General features: G+C 47.3%; 1 protein-coding gene across 7 annotated transcripts in view; it reads right to left on the reverse strand.

The window, feature by feature from the left end:
* LOC106580217 (uncharacterized) overlaps positions 1-12908 on the reverse strand; it is a 44353-nt gene that overhangs the window by 26660 nt on the left and 4785 nt on the right. For 2 of the 7 annotated variants that reach the window (XM_082966270.1, XM_045703059.2), the window contains exons 2-8: positions 12092-12182; positions 11022-11160; positions 10364-10504; positions 8795-10135; positions 8599-8689; positions 4508-7285; positions 1666-1791 (exon numbers count right to left, since the gene is read on the reverse strand). In XM_082966270.1, the coding sequence (XP_082822396.1) occupies positions 1666-1791; positions 4508-7153 (2772 nt within the window). In that variant the 5' untranslated portion in view covers positions 7154-7285; positions 8599-8689; positions 8795-10135; ... (1 more) ...; positions 11022-11160; positions 12092-12182. The remainder of the gene's footprint in view (positions 1-1665; positions 1792-4507; positions 7286-8598; positions 8690-8794; positions 10136-10363; positions 10505-11021; positions 11161-12091; positions 12183-12908) is intronic. The other 5 variants (XM_045703052.2, XM_045703051.2, XM_045703056.2 and 2 more) reach the window with 3 other exon arrangements.

A 12908-nucleotide genomic window follows, 5' to 3' on the forward strand; every position in this document is an offset into this window, starting at 1 on the left:
AATATATTGGTATGCTTATAAACATTTCCCAATCAGCCATTTACACTTGGGCCGATATAAACTTGTTTTGTTTCTGGATGGAATCCTTTGTAGCACAGGCTGATATGTAGACCGGTGCTTAAAACCTCTACAGGATCGGTGTCCCCCCCGAGGGACGGTTTAGCGAATGTAGGCTAATGTGATTAGCATGAGGTTGTAAGTAACAAGAACATTTCCCAGGACATAGACATATCTGATATGGGCAGAAAGCTTGGATTAAAAATTATTTAACTGCACTGTCCAATTTACAGTAGCTATGACAGTGAAAGAATACCATGCTATTGTTTGAGGAGAGTGCACAATTATGAACATGAAAATGTATTAACAAACCAAATTAGGCACATTTGGGCAGTCTTGAAACAACATTTTGAACAGAAATGCAATGGTTCATTGAATCAGTCTAAAACTTTGTACATACACTGCTGCCATCTAGTGTCAAATCTAAATTGCGCCTGGATTCCTAGGTCATATATTGGCCTTTCTCTTGCATAAAAAAACCATGTTTTTTTTATTTGTATTACAGATCTGGTAGAAGAATGTTCTAATGTGTTATTCTGCTACACTAATTTCACATTTCCACAAACTTCAAAGTGTTTCCCTTCAAATGGTATCAAGAATATGCATATCCTTGCTTCAGGTCCTGAGTTACAGGAAGTTAGATTTGGGTATGTCATTTTAGGTGAAAATTGAAAAAAAGGGTCCGATCCTTTTAAAGGTGCACTACACAGAAGTCGCTCCGCCATTTCCTGGTTGCTATAATTCTAATAGTTCGCCTAATTTCAGTTTATGTGACAAAGCAAGCAAGTGAAGTGTAGAGAATCATTGTACCATCTACACCGCTGTAAAATATATTTTCCATAACCAAAAATATTGTATTTTTCAGCTATTTGAAGCTCGTGTACAAAACCGAAAGTAAAAGACGGAAAAACCAAACTTAAGACGTGAAGCATAGAAATAGCGCACATAGAACACAACTACTGCTTCTTAGACTTGCTTTCAATGAGAATGACAGATCTATAACTCACATTTCTATGTGAATTTTGTGGGTCACGCAAAAAGTCACATATTGTAGCTTTAATAAAAGTAATATCAATATCACTACGGCCAATTTCACAGCAGAGACTTCCTCCAGTTATGCAAACAGGATGCTGTCAAAGTGAGCAGTACATGCACATATTAGCTAATGACAATCCTGAATTACAGACCTGAGAACATATCTGGCCTCAATTTCTCTGCTATATGAGGTGAAAGAGGGTGGAGATGAGTGAGACCATGCCTTTCACATTACTCATCAACTCATTACTCCGCATAGCACTCAACTCTCCCAGTGAACTAACTGCATTCCTACTCCACCCTACTGTAACAAAAACACACAACCAACCCAGCAACTAAAGTTATATACAAGCTTATTTTTCCAAATAACTGGGGTCTTCTGTGAGAATCAGCTCGAAAGGAAACGTTGATTAAACATAGAACCCGAGGGGGCTCCAATTGTTACCATGTTGAAGCAGTGTAATTTCACTGTAGCAGAAGCTCATTTCTGAAACTCGTCCAGCTTTGAGTCAGAAATTCAGGGATTGTGTGTGTTTATACCCGTGTGCATGGAAACAGAGCATCATGACTCACCGAGCTCTGTCGGCCCCTCTCTCTATGTGCACTCCTGCTCCTCATCCTGGACAGGCTCCCCTCCACAGCACTCTCAGACGGGGCTGATCGACGGGACACGCTGCGGGACCTCATCCGGTTCAGCTCCTAAGACACAGGGATAGTAGAATTAAATGGAATGTTTACATGAAAGCCCTTGTTCTGGTTAAATTCACATAGGTAAAAAGGGAGATGGGTCCGCACACAAAGATTATTTTAGTGCATTAGGAGAACAACACACACCGATGTTTCGGCTTTTGCCTTCAGTGTGCAGGTTCAAATCTTAGAATCAGGAACAACTTTTCTAGGGAACACAGGTGAGCACCGTTCAGGTGCTTCTAATCAGGGTAGTTAGTCATTTACCAATCAGGGAAGGCTTCTCTGGTCTACATGTTACAATCACACAAAACATACAGAATTATAGGATATGGAAGTGGGCACGGAAGACAATTGAGAGTACACTACATGGCCAAAGGTATGTGGACACCTGCTCGTCGAACATCTCATTCTAAAATCATGGGCCTTAATATGGAGCTGGTCCCCCCTTTGCTGCTATAACAGTCACCACTCTTCTGGGAAGGCTTTCAACTATTTATTTGTTGGAACCTTGCTGAAGGGACTTGCTTCCATTCAGACACAAGGTCAGGCACTTATTTTTTTGCCGATTAGGCCTGGCTTGCAGTCGGAGTTCCAATTCATCACAAAGTTGTTCGATGGGGTTGAGGTCAGGGCTCTGTGCAGGCCAGTCAAGTTCTTCCACACCAATCTCGACAAACCATTTCTGCATGGACCGCACTTTGTGCACGGGGGCATTGTCATGCTGAAACAAGAAAGGGCCTTACCCAAACTGTTGCCACAGAATTGTCTAGAATGTCATTGTATGCCATAGCGTTGAGATTTCCCTTCACTGGAACTAAGGGGCCTAGCCTGAACCATGAAAAACAGCCCCAGACCATTATCTCTCTTCCACCAAACTTTACAGTTGGCACTATGCATTGGGGCAGGTAGCGTTGTCCTGGCATCCGCCAAACCCAGATTCTTCCGTCGGACTGCCAGCGACTGAAGTGTGATTCATCACTCCAGAGAATGGGTTTCCACTGCTCCAGAGTCCAATGGCGGCGAGCTTAACACCACTTCAACCGACCTTGGCATTGCGCATGCCGATCTTAAGCTTGTGTGCAGCTTCTCAGCCACGGAAACCCATTTCATGAAGCTCCCGCAGGAACAGTTATTGTGCTGACGTTGCTTCCAGAGGTAGTCTGGAAGTCGGTAGTGTTGCAACCGAGGACAGAGGATTTTTACGCGCTACGTGCTTCAGCACTCGAGGACCTGTTCTGTGAGCTTGTGTGGCCTACCACTTCGCGGTTGAGCCATTGTTGCTTCTAGATGTTTCCACTTCACAATAACAGTACTTACAGTTGACCGGGACAGCTCTAACAGGGCAGAAATCTGACAAACTGACTTGTTGGAAAGATGGCATCCTATAACGGTGCCATGTTGAAAGTCACACATACACTACATGGCCAAAAGTATCAGGCATGAACCATTAAAGAATCAATTTAATTGCCTTAGGTGTCCGCTTACTTGGGTATACCTTATAACAATTTATGAGATAGCTTGCCACAAAGGACACCAAGCTGTTCATAAATATGTGGGGCTAACTCATAAAGTACACCTAAGGTAATTGATTATTGAACGGTTCACGCCTGACACTCCCAACTGCCTTCTGAGCCCGCTCCCATATCTTACCATTCTGTACTTCCTTTGTGATTGTAACATGTATACAGGTCAGGGCTCGCCAACCCTGTTCCTGGAGAGCTACCGTACTGTAGATTGTCACTCCAACCCTGTTCCTGGAGAGCTATCATCCTGTAGGTTGTCACTCCAACCCTGTTCCTGGAGAGCTACCATCCTGTAGATTGTCACTCCAACCCTGTTCCTGGAGAGCTACCATCCTGTAGGTTTTCACTCCAACCCTGTTCCTGGAGAGCTACCATCCTGTAGGTTGTCACTCCAACCCTGTTCCTGGAGAGCTACCATCCTGTAGGTTTTCACTCCAACCCTGTTCCTGGAGAGCTACCATCCTGTAGGTTTTCACTCCAACCCTGTTCCTGGAGAGCTACTTAACCGTAGATTGTCACTCCAACCCTAATCTAGCACAATCTGACTCTAATAATTTGCTGGTTGATAAGCTGAATCAGGTTAGTTACAACTGGGGTTTGAGCGAAAACCTACAGGAGGGTAGCTTTCCAGGAACAGGGTTCAAATGAAAACCTACAGGAGGGTAGCTTTCCAGGAACAGGGTTCAAATGAAAACCTACAGGAGGGTAGCTTTCCAGGAACAGGGTTCAAATGAAAACCTACAGGAGGGTAGCTTTCCAGGAACAGGGTTCAAATGAAAACCTACAGGAGGGTAGCTTTCCAGGAACAGGGTTCAAATGAAAACCTACAGGAGGGTAGCTTTCCAGGAACAGGGTTCAAATGAAAACCTACAGGAGGGTAGCTTTCCAGGAACAGGGTTGGAGAGCCCTGATACAGGTAGACGAGAGAAGCCATCCCTGATTGGCAGATGACTAACCTGGTTAGAAGCAAAAGTTGTTCCTGATTGTAAGATTTTAACCAACACCGTGAAGGCGGTGAAAGCCGAAAGGTCTGAGTATGTTACTCTCCTAATGCAGTAAAACAATACAAATAAAGATGGAGTAAGTAAGCGATGGTCCTTCTTTAATTAGCCATTATTACTGGTTGAATTCACTGAATTTTGTGCTCTGTAGATGCAATTCACTCACATAGCCTAGGTCTCTCTATAAGATACTTTTCTTACCTGGGAGCCCTGAGATCTCCTCTGTCCTCTGGCCTCTACCCTGTGCCCCTGGGGCTCTGAGTCCTGGGGGAACCAGGTCTGCTCCATGGGGGACCCAGGGCTGTGGGGCTCTCTCCTGGGGAAGGATGCTTCACTGGGCATACCAGACCAGCGTCTCTCTGGGACCAGAATGGGGGCCGTGGCCCTGTCCAACTGCCTGTGGAGGAGCTGCTCCAGGCTGGGTTTATTGGCAGGCTTCCTGGGTGGTTCTGGTCCAGCCGTGGGCCTATCCACCGATTCCTCATTGAATCCTAGCCTTTGCTCCCACTGCTCCTGCTGAGAGGGGGCCCACACTGGGCTGGGTCGCCCCACTGCACCCACCCTACGGCTAACTTCCCTCTCTGGAGTGTGGGATCTCATCCCACTACCTGGGTCTGAGCCCTTGATGCTAGCGACAGGGAACACCTCTCTAGTGGGCGAGGGCTGCGTCTGGGTCTGGGACCTGAATGAGTCTATGTCCAGGATGCCAGGCCTGTAGTGGTCCTCTCCCCGGGGAGATGGATGCTTCCATCGGGCACCAGGGGAGTGGGGACTGCCTCTGGAGTGCAGGTCACCCAGAGACACAGAGTCTAGATTCAGTACTTTAGGTCTGAGAGGTAAGGAGTCCAGCACCCCCCTCTCCTGGTTCTCTCTCCTCTGTCTCTCCAGGATTCTCTGTCTCTCTGCCTCCTGTTGTCTAGCTACCTGTCTCATATTTTCCTGCTCCTCTTTCTCCATCTTCTCCCTCAGTCTCTGTTGTCTCTCTCTCTCATTCTGTTTCTCAAACAGTTGTCTTCTCTCCAGCTCCTTTATTATCTCCAATTCGTCTACACTCTCCCGCTCCAACTCCCTCTGTCTCTCCCGCTCCAACTCCCTCTGTCTCTCCCGCTCCAACTCCCTCTGTCTCTCCCGCTCCAACTCCCTCTGTCTCTCCCGCTCCAACTCCCTCTGTCTCTCCCGCTCCAACTCCCTCTGTCTCTCCAGGTCTACCTCCTGTTGTATTGCCTGTTGTCTCATCTTCTCCTGCTCCTCTCTCTCCATCTTCTCTCTCAGTATCTGCTTTTCAAGGTCCAGAAGCTGTTGTCTCTCTCTCTCAGCCTGCTTCTGCTTTTCAAACCTAAACAGTTGCCTTCTCTCCATTTCTTTTATTTCCTCCAACTCTTCAACCATCTGTCTCTCCAACTTCTTCTGTCTCTCTAAGTCGAACTGGCGCTGCCTCTCCCTTTTAAACTCTTTCTCCCTCTCCAGCTCACACCGTCTCTCCCTCTCCAGCTCACACCGTCTCTCCCTCTCCAGCTCACACCGTCTCTCCCTCTCCAGCTCACACCGTCTCTCCCTCTCCAGCTCACACCGTCTCTCCCTCTCCAGCTCACACCGTCTCTCCCTCTCCAGCTCACACTGTCTTTCCAACTCTCTCTGTGTCTCCTTTTCCAACTCATTTTGTCTCTCCTTTTCTAACTCTCTCTGCTTCTCCATCTCTCTCTTTCTAGCATATTCTAACTGTTTTTGTATCTCAATTTCCAGCTGTCTCTGTTTCTCCCTCTCAAACTCCTTTCTCTCACTCTGACGTTCTTTCTCCCTCTCCAATTCTCTCTGTTTTTCTATTTCCATCTCATCCATCCCGGTCTTTCTGTCCCATGCCGTTTCTCTCTTCCTTTCCTGTGCTTGCATCTTCTCCATCACTTCCTCTTCTTGTTCTTGACCTTGAGCGCTTTTCCCAAATGTTTTGCCTAGAGAGGGGTTCCTTTTTACCTTCCCTTGAGAACCCCATTGTCCAGACATCACAGAGAAATCGTCAAAGGGCACTTCCATGTCCCCTCTCTCTGTTCCCTCATCCCCATGGGATATTACTTCCTGGATCTGACCAGTCAGAGCAAAGTAGGTGGCCCTGGGTTTGGGTGGCTGCTCATCTGCCTCCAGCATTTTCAAACGCTTCGGTGCGGCCACTTCCTCTCTCTCCCTGTCCTGCTCTCTCGGCTTTTCCCTCTCTACAGCCATTTGCATCCTCCTCTCCGCTTCCCTCTGCCTCTCTTTCTCCTCCTCCTTTCGCTCCCTCTCCATGTGTCTCTCCTTTTCCATTTCCCTTTGCCTTCCTTTCTCTACCTCTGCTCCCCTATGCACCTCAGCGGTATTCCACTTCTGCAGAGCTCCAACCCTGAGGTAGCGTGGTCCCTGTTCATGTTGGGAGGCTGGTGCTCCCATCTGAGCCGAACTGAGGTCTCCTTGGACCCGAGCAGGTCTCTTCTCCACTGGCTCAGCTCTAGCTGGCCTGTTCCCCTCAGAATGCCTGGAACGGAGGGTCATGGCCTTGTCCTCCAGCTGAGCCGAGGGGACAATCTCACTAACGGCTCTCCTCTCTCCCACCGCGTGCACCGTGTCAAACAAGTGCTCCACACGAACTGGGCTGGAGGGAGACACAGGCTCGCGGTAGGGGGAGGTGACCAGGCTGCTGCCTTTCTCCCCATCCCCCAGTTTGAGAGAGACACTTCTCCTGGGACAGCTCTTTGTGTTGATCTGCGCTCTGTCCTCATCCATCACCAGCACGCTGTGTCTCTCAACCACGTTCTCAAATAGGGCTGCTCGCACAGTCTGCACCCCACAGCTCGGGTGGCTCTCCTGGGCCTCCATCTCCAGCCCCCGCTGTGCCGCAGTCCTTCCAGCTGAGGGGTCAGAAGAGGTCTGGGTGGGCTGCTCTTTGGACCCTCTGGTGTCTTCATCCACCTTCCTTTGGTCACTGAAGATGAAGACTGAGTCCTGCCCCTAGAATTAAAGTAATTCAAAGAGTTGGCCCAAGTTAATTCAAATTCTGGACACTGTCTGCATGATCATCATGAACTTAGTATTATTTGCTGTTAGTATTATATAATGACAGAGAAAAAGAGAGGGTGATACAAAGACAAGTGATTGAGTGAGGCAACTGTGTCTGGGCAGAAAGTGGATCCCACTCCTTTGTTGGGCCCATGAAAGAGGGTGTGGTGCTGAGGTGGTAATCAAAGCCTCACTGTGTTGACCTTTTCCCAGTGCTTCACTCTCAGCATGTTTCATAACGCACAAAGAACCACCAGAGATGACTAATGCCCTGGCTTTGATTTCAAAGCTCTTTGTACCTTTGTGGCAGTGACGTTGTCTTCGCTTGTATGCTCCAAGACAAAGACTGATTCAGAGAAAAAAATGGTGCCCAGAGTGTTTGAGACATGAAATGCAAATCAGAATTTTCCAGGAATATAGTCCTTATAATGGGCATTTTGCTTAGGCCTTTTAGGCTTACAGGGGCAAACTAAGAAACTATTGAATATTCATTACATTAAATGTCAGAAACCTAAACAAGTTATTTTTCTATTAAAATAAAGGAATACACTGTATTCACAAAGCCATCCTTAGATGTTGCTCATCAAACAAAGTGACTGTAAAACAAGATGTGGAACATACAGTACAAGCCATCCAGTCCCCCCAGTGGTGTAACAGAGGCACTTCACTTAACTCAATCAAGATCATTTAACTGGTTTGTTTAATTTTTTTTTTTACTTAACCTTTATTTAACTAGGCAAGTCAGTTAAGAACAAAATTCTTATTTACAATGACGGCCTATCCCGGCCAAACCCTCCCCTAACCCGGACGATGCTGGGCCAATTGTGCGCCGCCCCATGGGACTCCCAATCACGGACGGTTGTGATACAGCCCGGGATCGAACCCGGGTCTGTAGTGACACCTCTTGCATTGCGATGCAGTGCCTTAGACCACTGCGCCACTAATGATGGTTGATTAAATGTATCAATCAACTTAACATAACTCTGATCATTTGCTTTAAGGGCAGTAAACTCGAATTGGATTGGGCATTAGTAAGTTGCTGGAATTGGTCTCATTCTATATTTACAGCCAAATAGAAAACTTGACTTTGTTTACTGAGGACCAAGGATTTAACTGTAACCTCATTGTTGGCCTATTAAAGACAGCAGTGTTTCCTCTGGGTTTGTCTGGTTGGCACAGGAGTTAGAGAAATTCTCACAAGGCTCACTGCAATCCTTCACCAAATCACCTATGTTAATCTAAGCAAATTCCACAACCTCTCTTACCCTCCCTTGAGGATCAGTGTCACTCTCATGGCGGTCTGCCGCCTTACTAGGAGAGGGACTGCCGAGGTCTGTGGACTTCTCAGAGCCAAACCTGATGAAGAGAAACACACACACATCCCACAAGACCGGTAATGACAATGGGAGAGTCATAAACATGACAGAGACAGGCAGACTGAAGGTGGTGAGGAGCTCCTACCTTTTGGTCAGGTCAGGGGGCAGAGGGCGGGGTTTAACAGCCAGGGTCTGAGCAGGTGGCGTAACAGTTTCTTCTGTCAGCTTCTTGATTCGCTGTTTAACACCACCCAGTGGTACATCTGCCTCTGGGACTGGCTGCACTGGAGAGTGATGCTCCGGTCCTTGGGCAGCAACACGGAGAAGAACCACAGGAGAGGAAGAAGAGGAATCGAGCAAGAGACTGATCCGTCTCTTAATGCTTCCTCCACCCTTTCCCTCATCCTTCTCTTCCTCTTTTTTCTTCTCGCTCCCGTCGCTTGCTGTCTGGGGCCTGTGGTGTAACAATTGTCCCCTCTGCTCCTGTCTCCCCCTCTCTCCTCCGTAGCAGTGCCCCCTCCTCTGGAGTGTTTTCCTTGCTGCCAGTCTTGGCAGGAGAGCCACGGTGCAGCGACAAGCCAATGGACTCAAACTTGGAGGTGAGGTCGGCTGAAAGGGGCCGTCTCCCGACCCAGCGATCAGCTGGGGTGGACGACTCAGCCTGAGTGGGAGAGGGCAGGAAGATAGCCGACACAGGTCTAGGCCTGGAGCCTGTAGACTGGGTTCGGAGTTGGACTGTTACCTCTGGCCCTTCATCCTCCTTCCTCTCCTCCCCCTCTAGCCCTATCTGACGGAGGAAGCTCATTGACTTGGCTCTGGTCAAATAGGCTCCTCCAGCTCTGATACTGGATGCTGTTTTGCCACATTCCTTCTCCTGTTTGGTGGATCCGGACCATTCCACTGAAGGGGGTTTCTTAGGGCCTTGTGAGTGGGACAAGCCTGCCGCAGCTGGCTTCTGACGCCCCACCGGTTGGGAAGGAGTTGGTTTGCTGGGGTCCCCAAGTGTTAGAGGGGCGGGTTTGAAGGGCTGGGCTACAGGCTTGGTGGTTTGTCCCGTGCTCAACTTGGGAGAGGGTTTGTAGGAGGTAGGAGCAGGACGGCTGTGGTTGGTCGACACTGGCCTGTGTTTGCTGGTGACATTCGGCGGCTGAGGTTTTGGGCCGTTGGGAGGGTCAGGTTTGTAAAAAGTAGGGCGAGTGGGCTCTGGTCGGGGCTTGGTATTAGGCTTAGGAGCAAGTATGGGCCGGATGGTGGGGGTTTTCTCCACAGCAAAAGGTTTGGGAGTGAGCCGTGGTTTGGGTGCAGGGACAGGCTTACTGGACTCTGGAGTGATGATGAGGGAGCCCTGGGTGTTGGATGGGCCCTCTGTTAGGCTCTTGTTGCTGGAGTCAGCCAGAGGGCTGAGGTGCAGTCGCCCCCCTACACCGGTCCTTCCCACCTCCCCAGTCTGTACCTCCACTTGTGCAGCCATCCCTGTGAAAAACACCTAGAGAGAAATGTACAAATCTCTATCAGCAACCTTGGCCATTAACTGTACGTCTAGCAGTAAAACCATAATCCAATAAATGATGTATACTACTTAGTGAGTCCTACTGCCACTTCTCTCTCTGATGCAATGCAATGACTGTACTAGGACTGTGGCCTTCACATCAGGGACATGGGAGAACCAAGGCAGACTTAACTTCCTCTATCTGGGCATCACTCTGGACTTTACCTTTGGAGGAGTCATGCACCCAGAGTTGTGGCTGGCTGCTCTAGAAGCAGATGTGCTGTTAAACAGAGGCCAATCATCAGTATGGCAGGCCTCAGCCAGGGGGAGAGGGAGAGATCCATCTCCTCTGGAGGGTTCAGTTCCCTGGATATGGGAAGGGTTCAGTTCATTGGCAGCATAGCTAGTGAACCTCAGACTACTTCTACAGGTGAGACAGCAGAAATCCTGACAGCTCAATGACTGTCTGGTGGTTGTTTTGAGGATCAACAGTAATCTGAAGATTACAGAGCTGCATCAGACAACAGTATCAGAGAGGCAGATGCAGGAAGGCTCACTCTCCTAGGAGTGTTTTCCATAGAGTCAGTGTGGTAATGCAAGACAGGTCTGGCCTCTGACAGTAAAAGGGGAATTCCATTGAAAAACGATATGAGTAATTAAGATCTTTTGCTCCTCCCCCACTAACAATATCTCTAAACTTGCTAGATTCCTGTTGTGAATGGTTATCAGAGAACTGTTCACTTGGGAGATGTGTTGTGGTTGTACATAAGGGATGTATGTAATAACTATAAACACTGAGTAAAATCAGATGTTCCCTCTTATTTTACATTTAACTAGGCAAGTCAGTTAAGAACAAATTCTTATTTACAATTTACGGCCTTACCCGGCCAAACCCGGATGACGATGGGCCAATTGTGCGCCGTCCTATGGGACTCCCAATCACGGCCGGTTGTAATACAGCCTGGAATCGAACCAGGGTCTGTAGTGACACCTCTAGCACTGAGATGCAACGCCTTAGACCGCTGCGCCACTCGGGAGCACAAGGGTTATGGTCAGTACGGGTAGAAGAGGGAGAGCAACAATGTCAACAAGCAGATATTTTTGGTGGACTGCTGCCCTTTATAGGCTCCTGCAGATCTCATAATGCATTCCACATGTTCTTCTCGAGTTAGGCTACTCTGTAACAGATTGACTGCTCGCCTACATTGAGAGGAGAACACAAAGTAGTAGTGCGCGGGTCAGCTTTTTATTCACCCACACCCGCCCGCAATTGCTAATAACCCATCCGCAACCACCCGACTATAAGTGCTAAAGTGAAAATCTGAGACGCGAACCCGACGCTAACTCGCTAATACAGAAAATGTGCTGTAAATTACAGTCCAAGACAGCAGAATTTTTTTTTGACTGGGGGTGCAGGACTGTTTTTGTCCGATTTAGATATGTTTCTGCTTATAATTTCTGACATCTTGGTAGGCTATTTGTTAGTCAACTTGTCTATAATTAGATACATGCAGCTTCTCTTCTGTCATTATATGTTGCCCTAGAAGACTAAATAAACTCTTGCTCACCAGAATGTCATAAATCACTAGACTGAATGCTTCAATCTAGCTATTATCTGTAAAGTTCTCTGTCATCTCTGTTAATTTCACGGAGCAAAGACGTTTAGGGACCTGGGAGAAAATGCAGTTTAAAAAAGTCATTTATGTCCCAATTTCCAAATGACATCAGTTTGACCGGTCGTAGGGATTACGCACTTACAACAGAACTGTATTCAACCCGCCATATGTCTACACAATATTCAATGACCCTAAACCCGTAATAAAATTGCAGGGACTGCGGGTTATGAGTCAACCTGTGCATCACTAAACGCACAGAACTAGTTGGTGGCGCAATTATCTAATTCTGCTTTGGCAGCAGTTTCTTCTTAGTATGGGCAATCCCATCCTCACTCACCTGACTGGCTGTCAACCGTCTGAACTGAGCCCTGGTTTCTGTGGTAACCATGCAGTGATGTCATATCACACGAGTAAGGAGTAGGAAGAGCCTGAGAAGAGAGCACAATTTGGTGTCATTACGAAGGAAGGAACTGTTTCCTGTAGACCCTGAGGCTGCATACATCAAAGTATAGCATAGACCTCCACACTCTCCTACCTCCCACTGGAAAACCATTTAGTATTTATGCAAACACACAGAGAAATACCATAACACACATTTTAAAGGAAGAAAAACAGACTAACACAAAAATAGTCCAATTTACAACTTGCATAACAAATAGAACATGGAGGAGAAAAGAAGGAATTAGAGTAAAGGGAAAGAGTGTTATACAGCCAGCAGGGGTCTGATAAATTGAGGCAGTGGTTGTTGACAGGAAACAGCTTTGCTAAACGTGCACTGTTAATGGAGGGTCCAGGAACAGCAGGGAGGAGAAACCACTGGCTGTAAGAATTGCATTGCACAACTGTCATTGCCCTTGCAAACAACTCATTTGCTTTTTAAAGTACAAATAACAAATTCTAAATCTGAACAAGATTTCACTAAATTAAATTCAGTAGGGACTACCTTTCAGAAAGAGACAAATGAGGCAAAAAAAACCTGAATGAACTCTGCTATGAGAGATTCAAAATAAGCTAATCATAACTGGGGAAGAGAATACAGTAGACATAATTTAGAATGACAGTAAATCATAGCTTCTGTGAGCTCTGACAGAATGTTTTCAAGTAGAGTACAGTACACCTGCAGAGCTAAGGTTGAGATGAGCCCTAGAATGCAT

This window comes from Salmo salar, chromosome 20 (assembly GCF_965601325.2).
Source record: "Salmo salar chromosome 20, fSalSal1, whole genome shotgun sequence".
Classification (NCBI taxonomy): domain Eukaryota; kingdom Metazoa; phylum Chordata; class Actinopteri; order Salmoniformes; family Salmonidae; genus Salmo; species Salmo salar.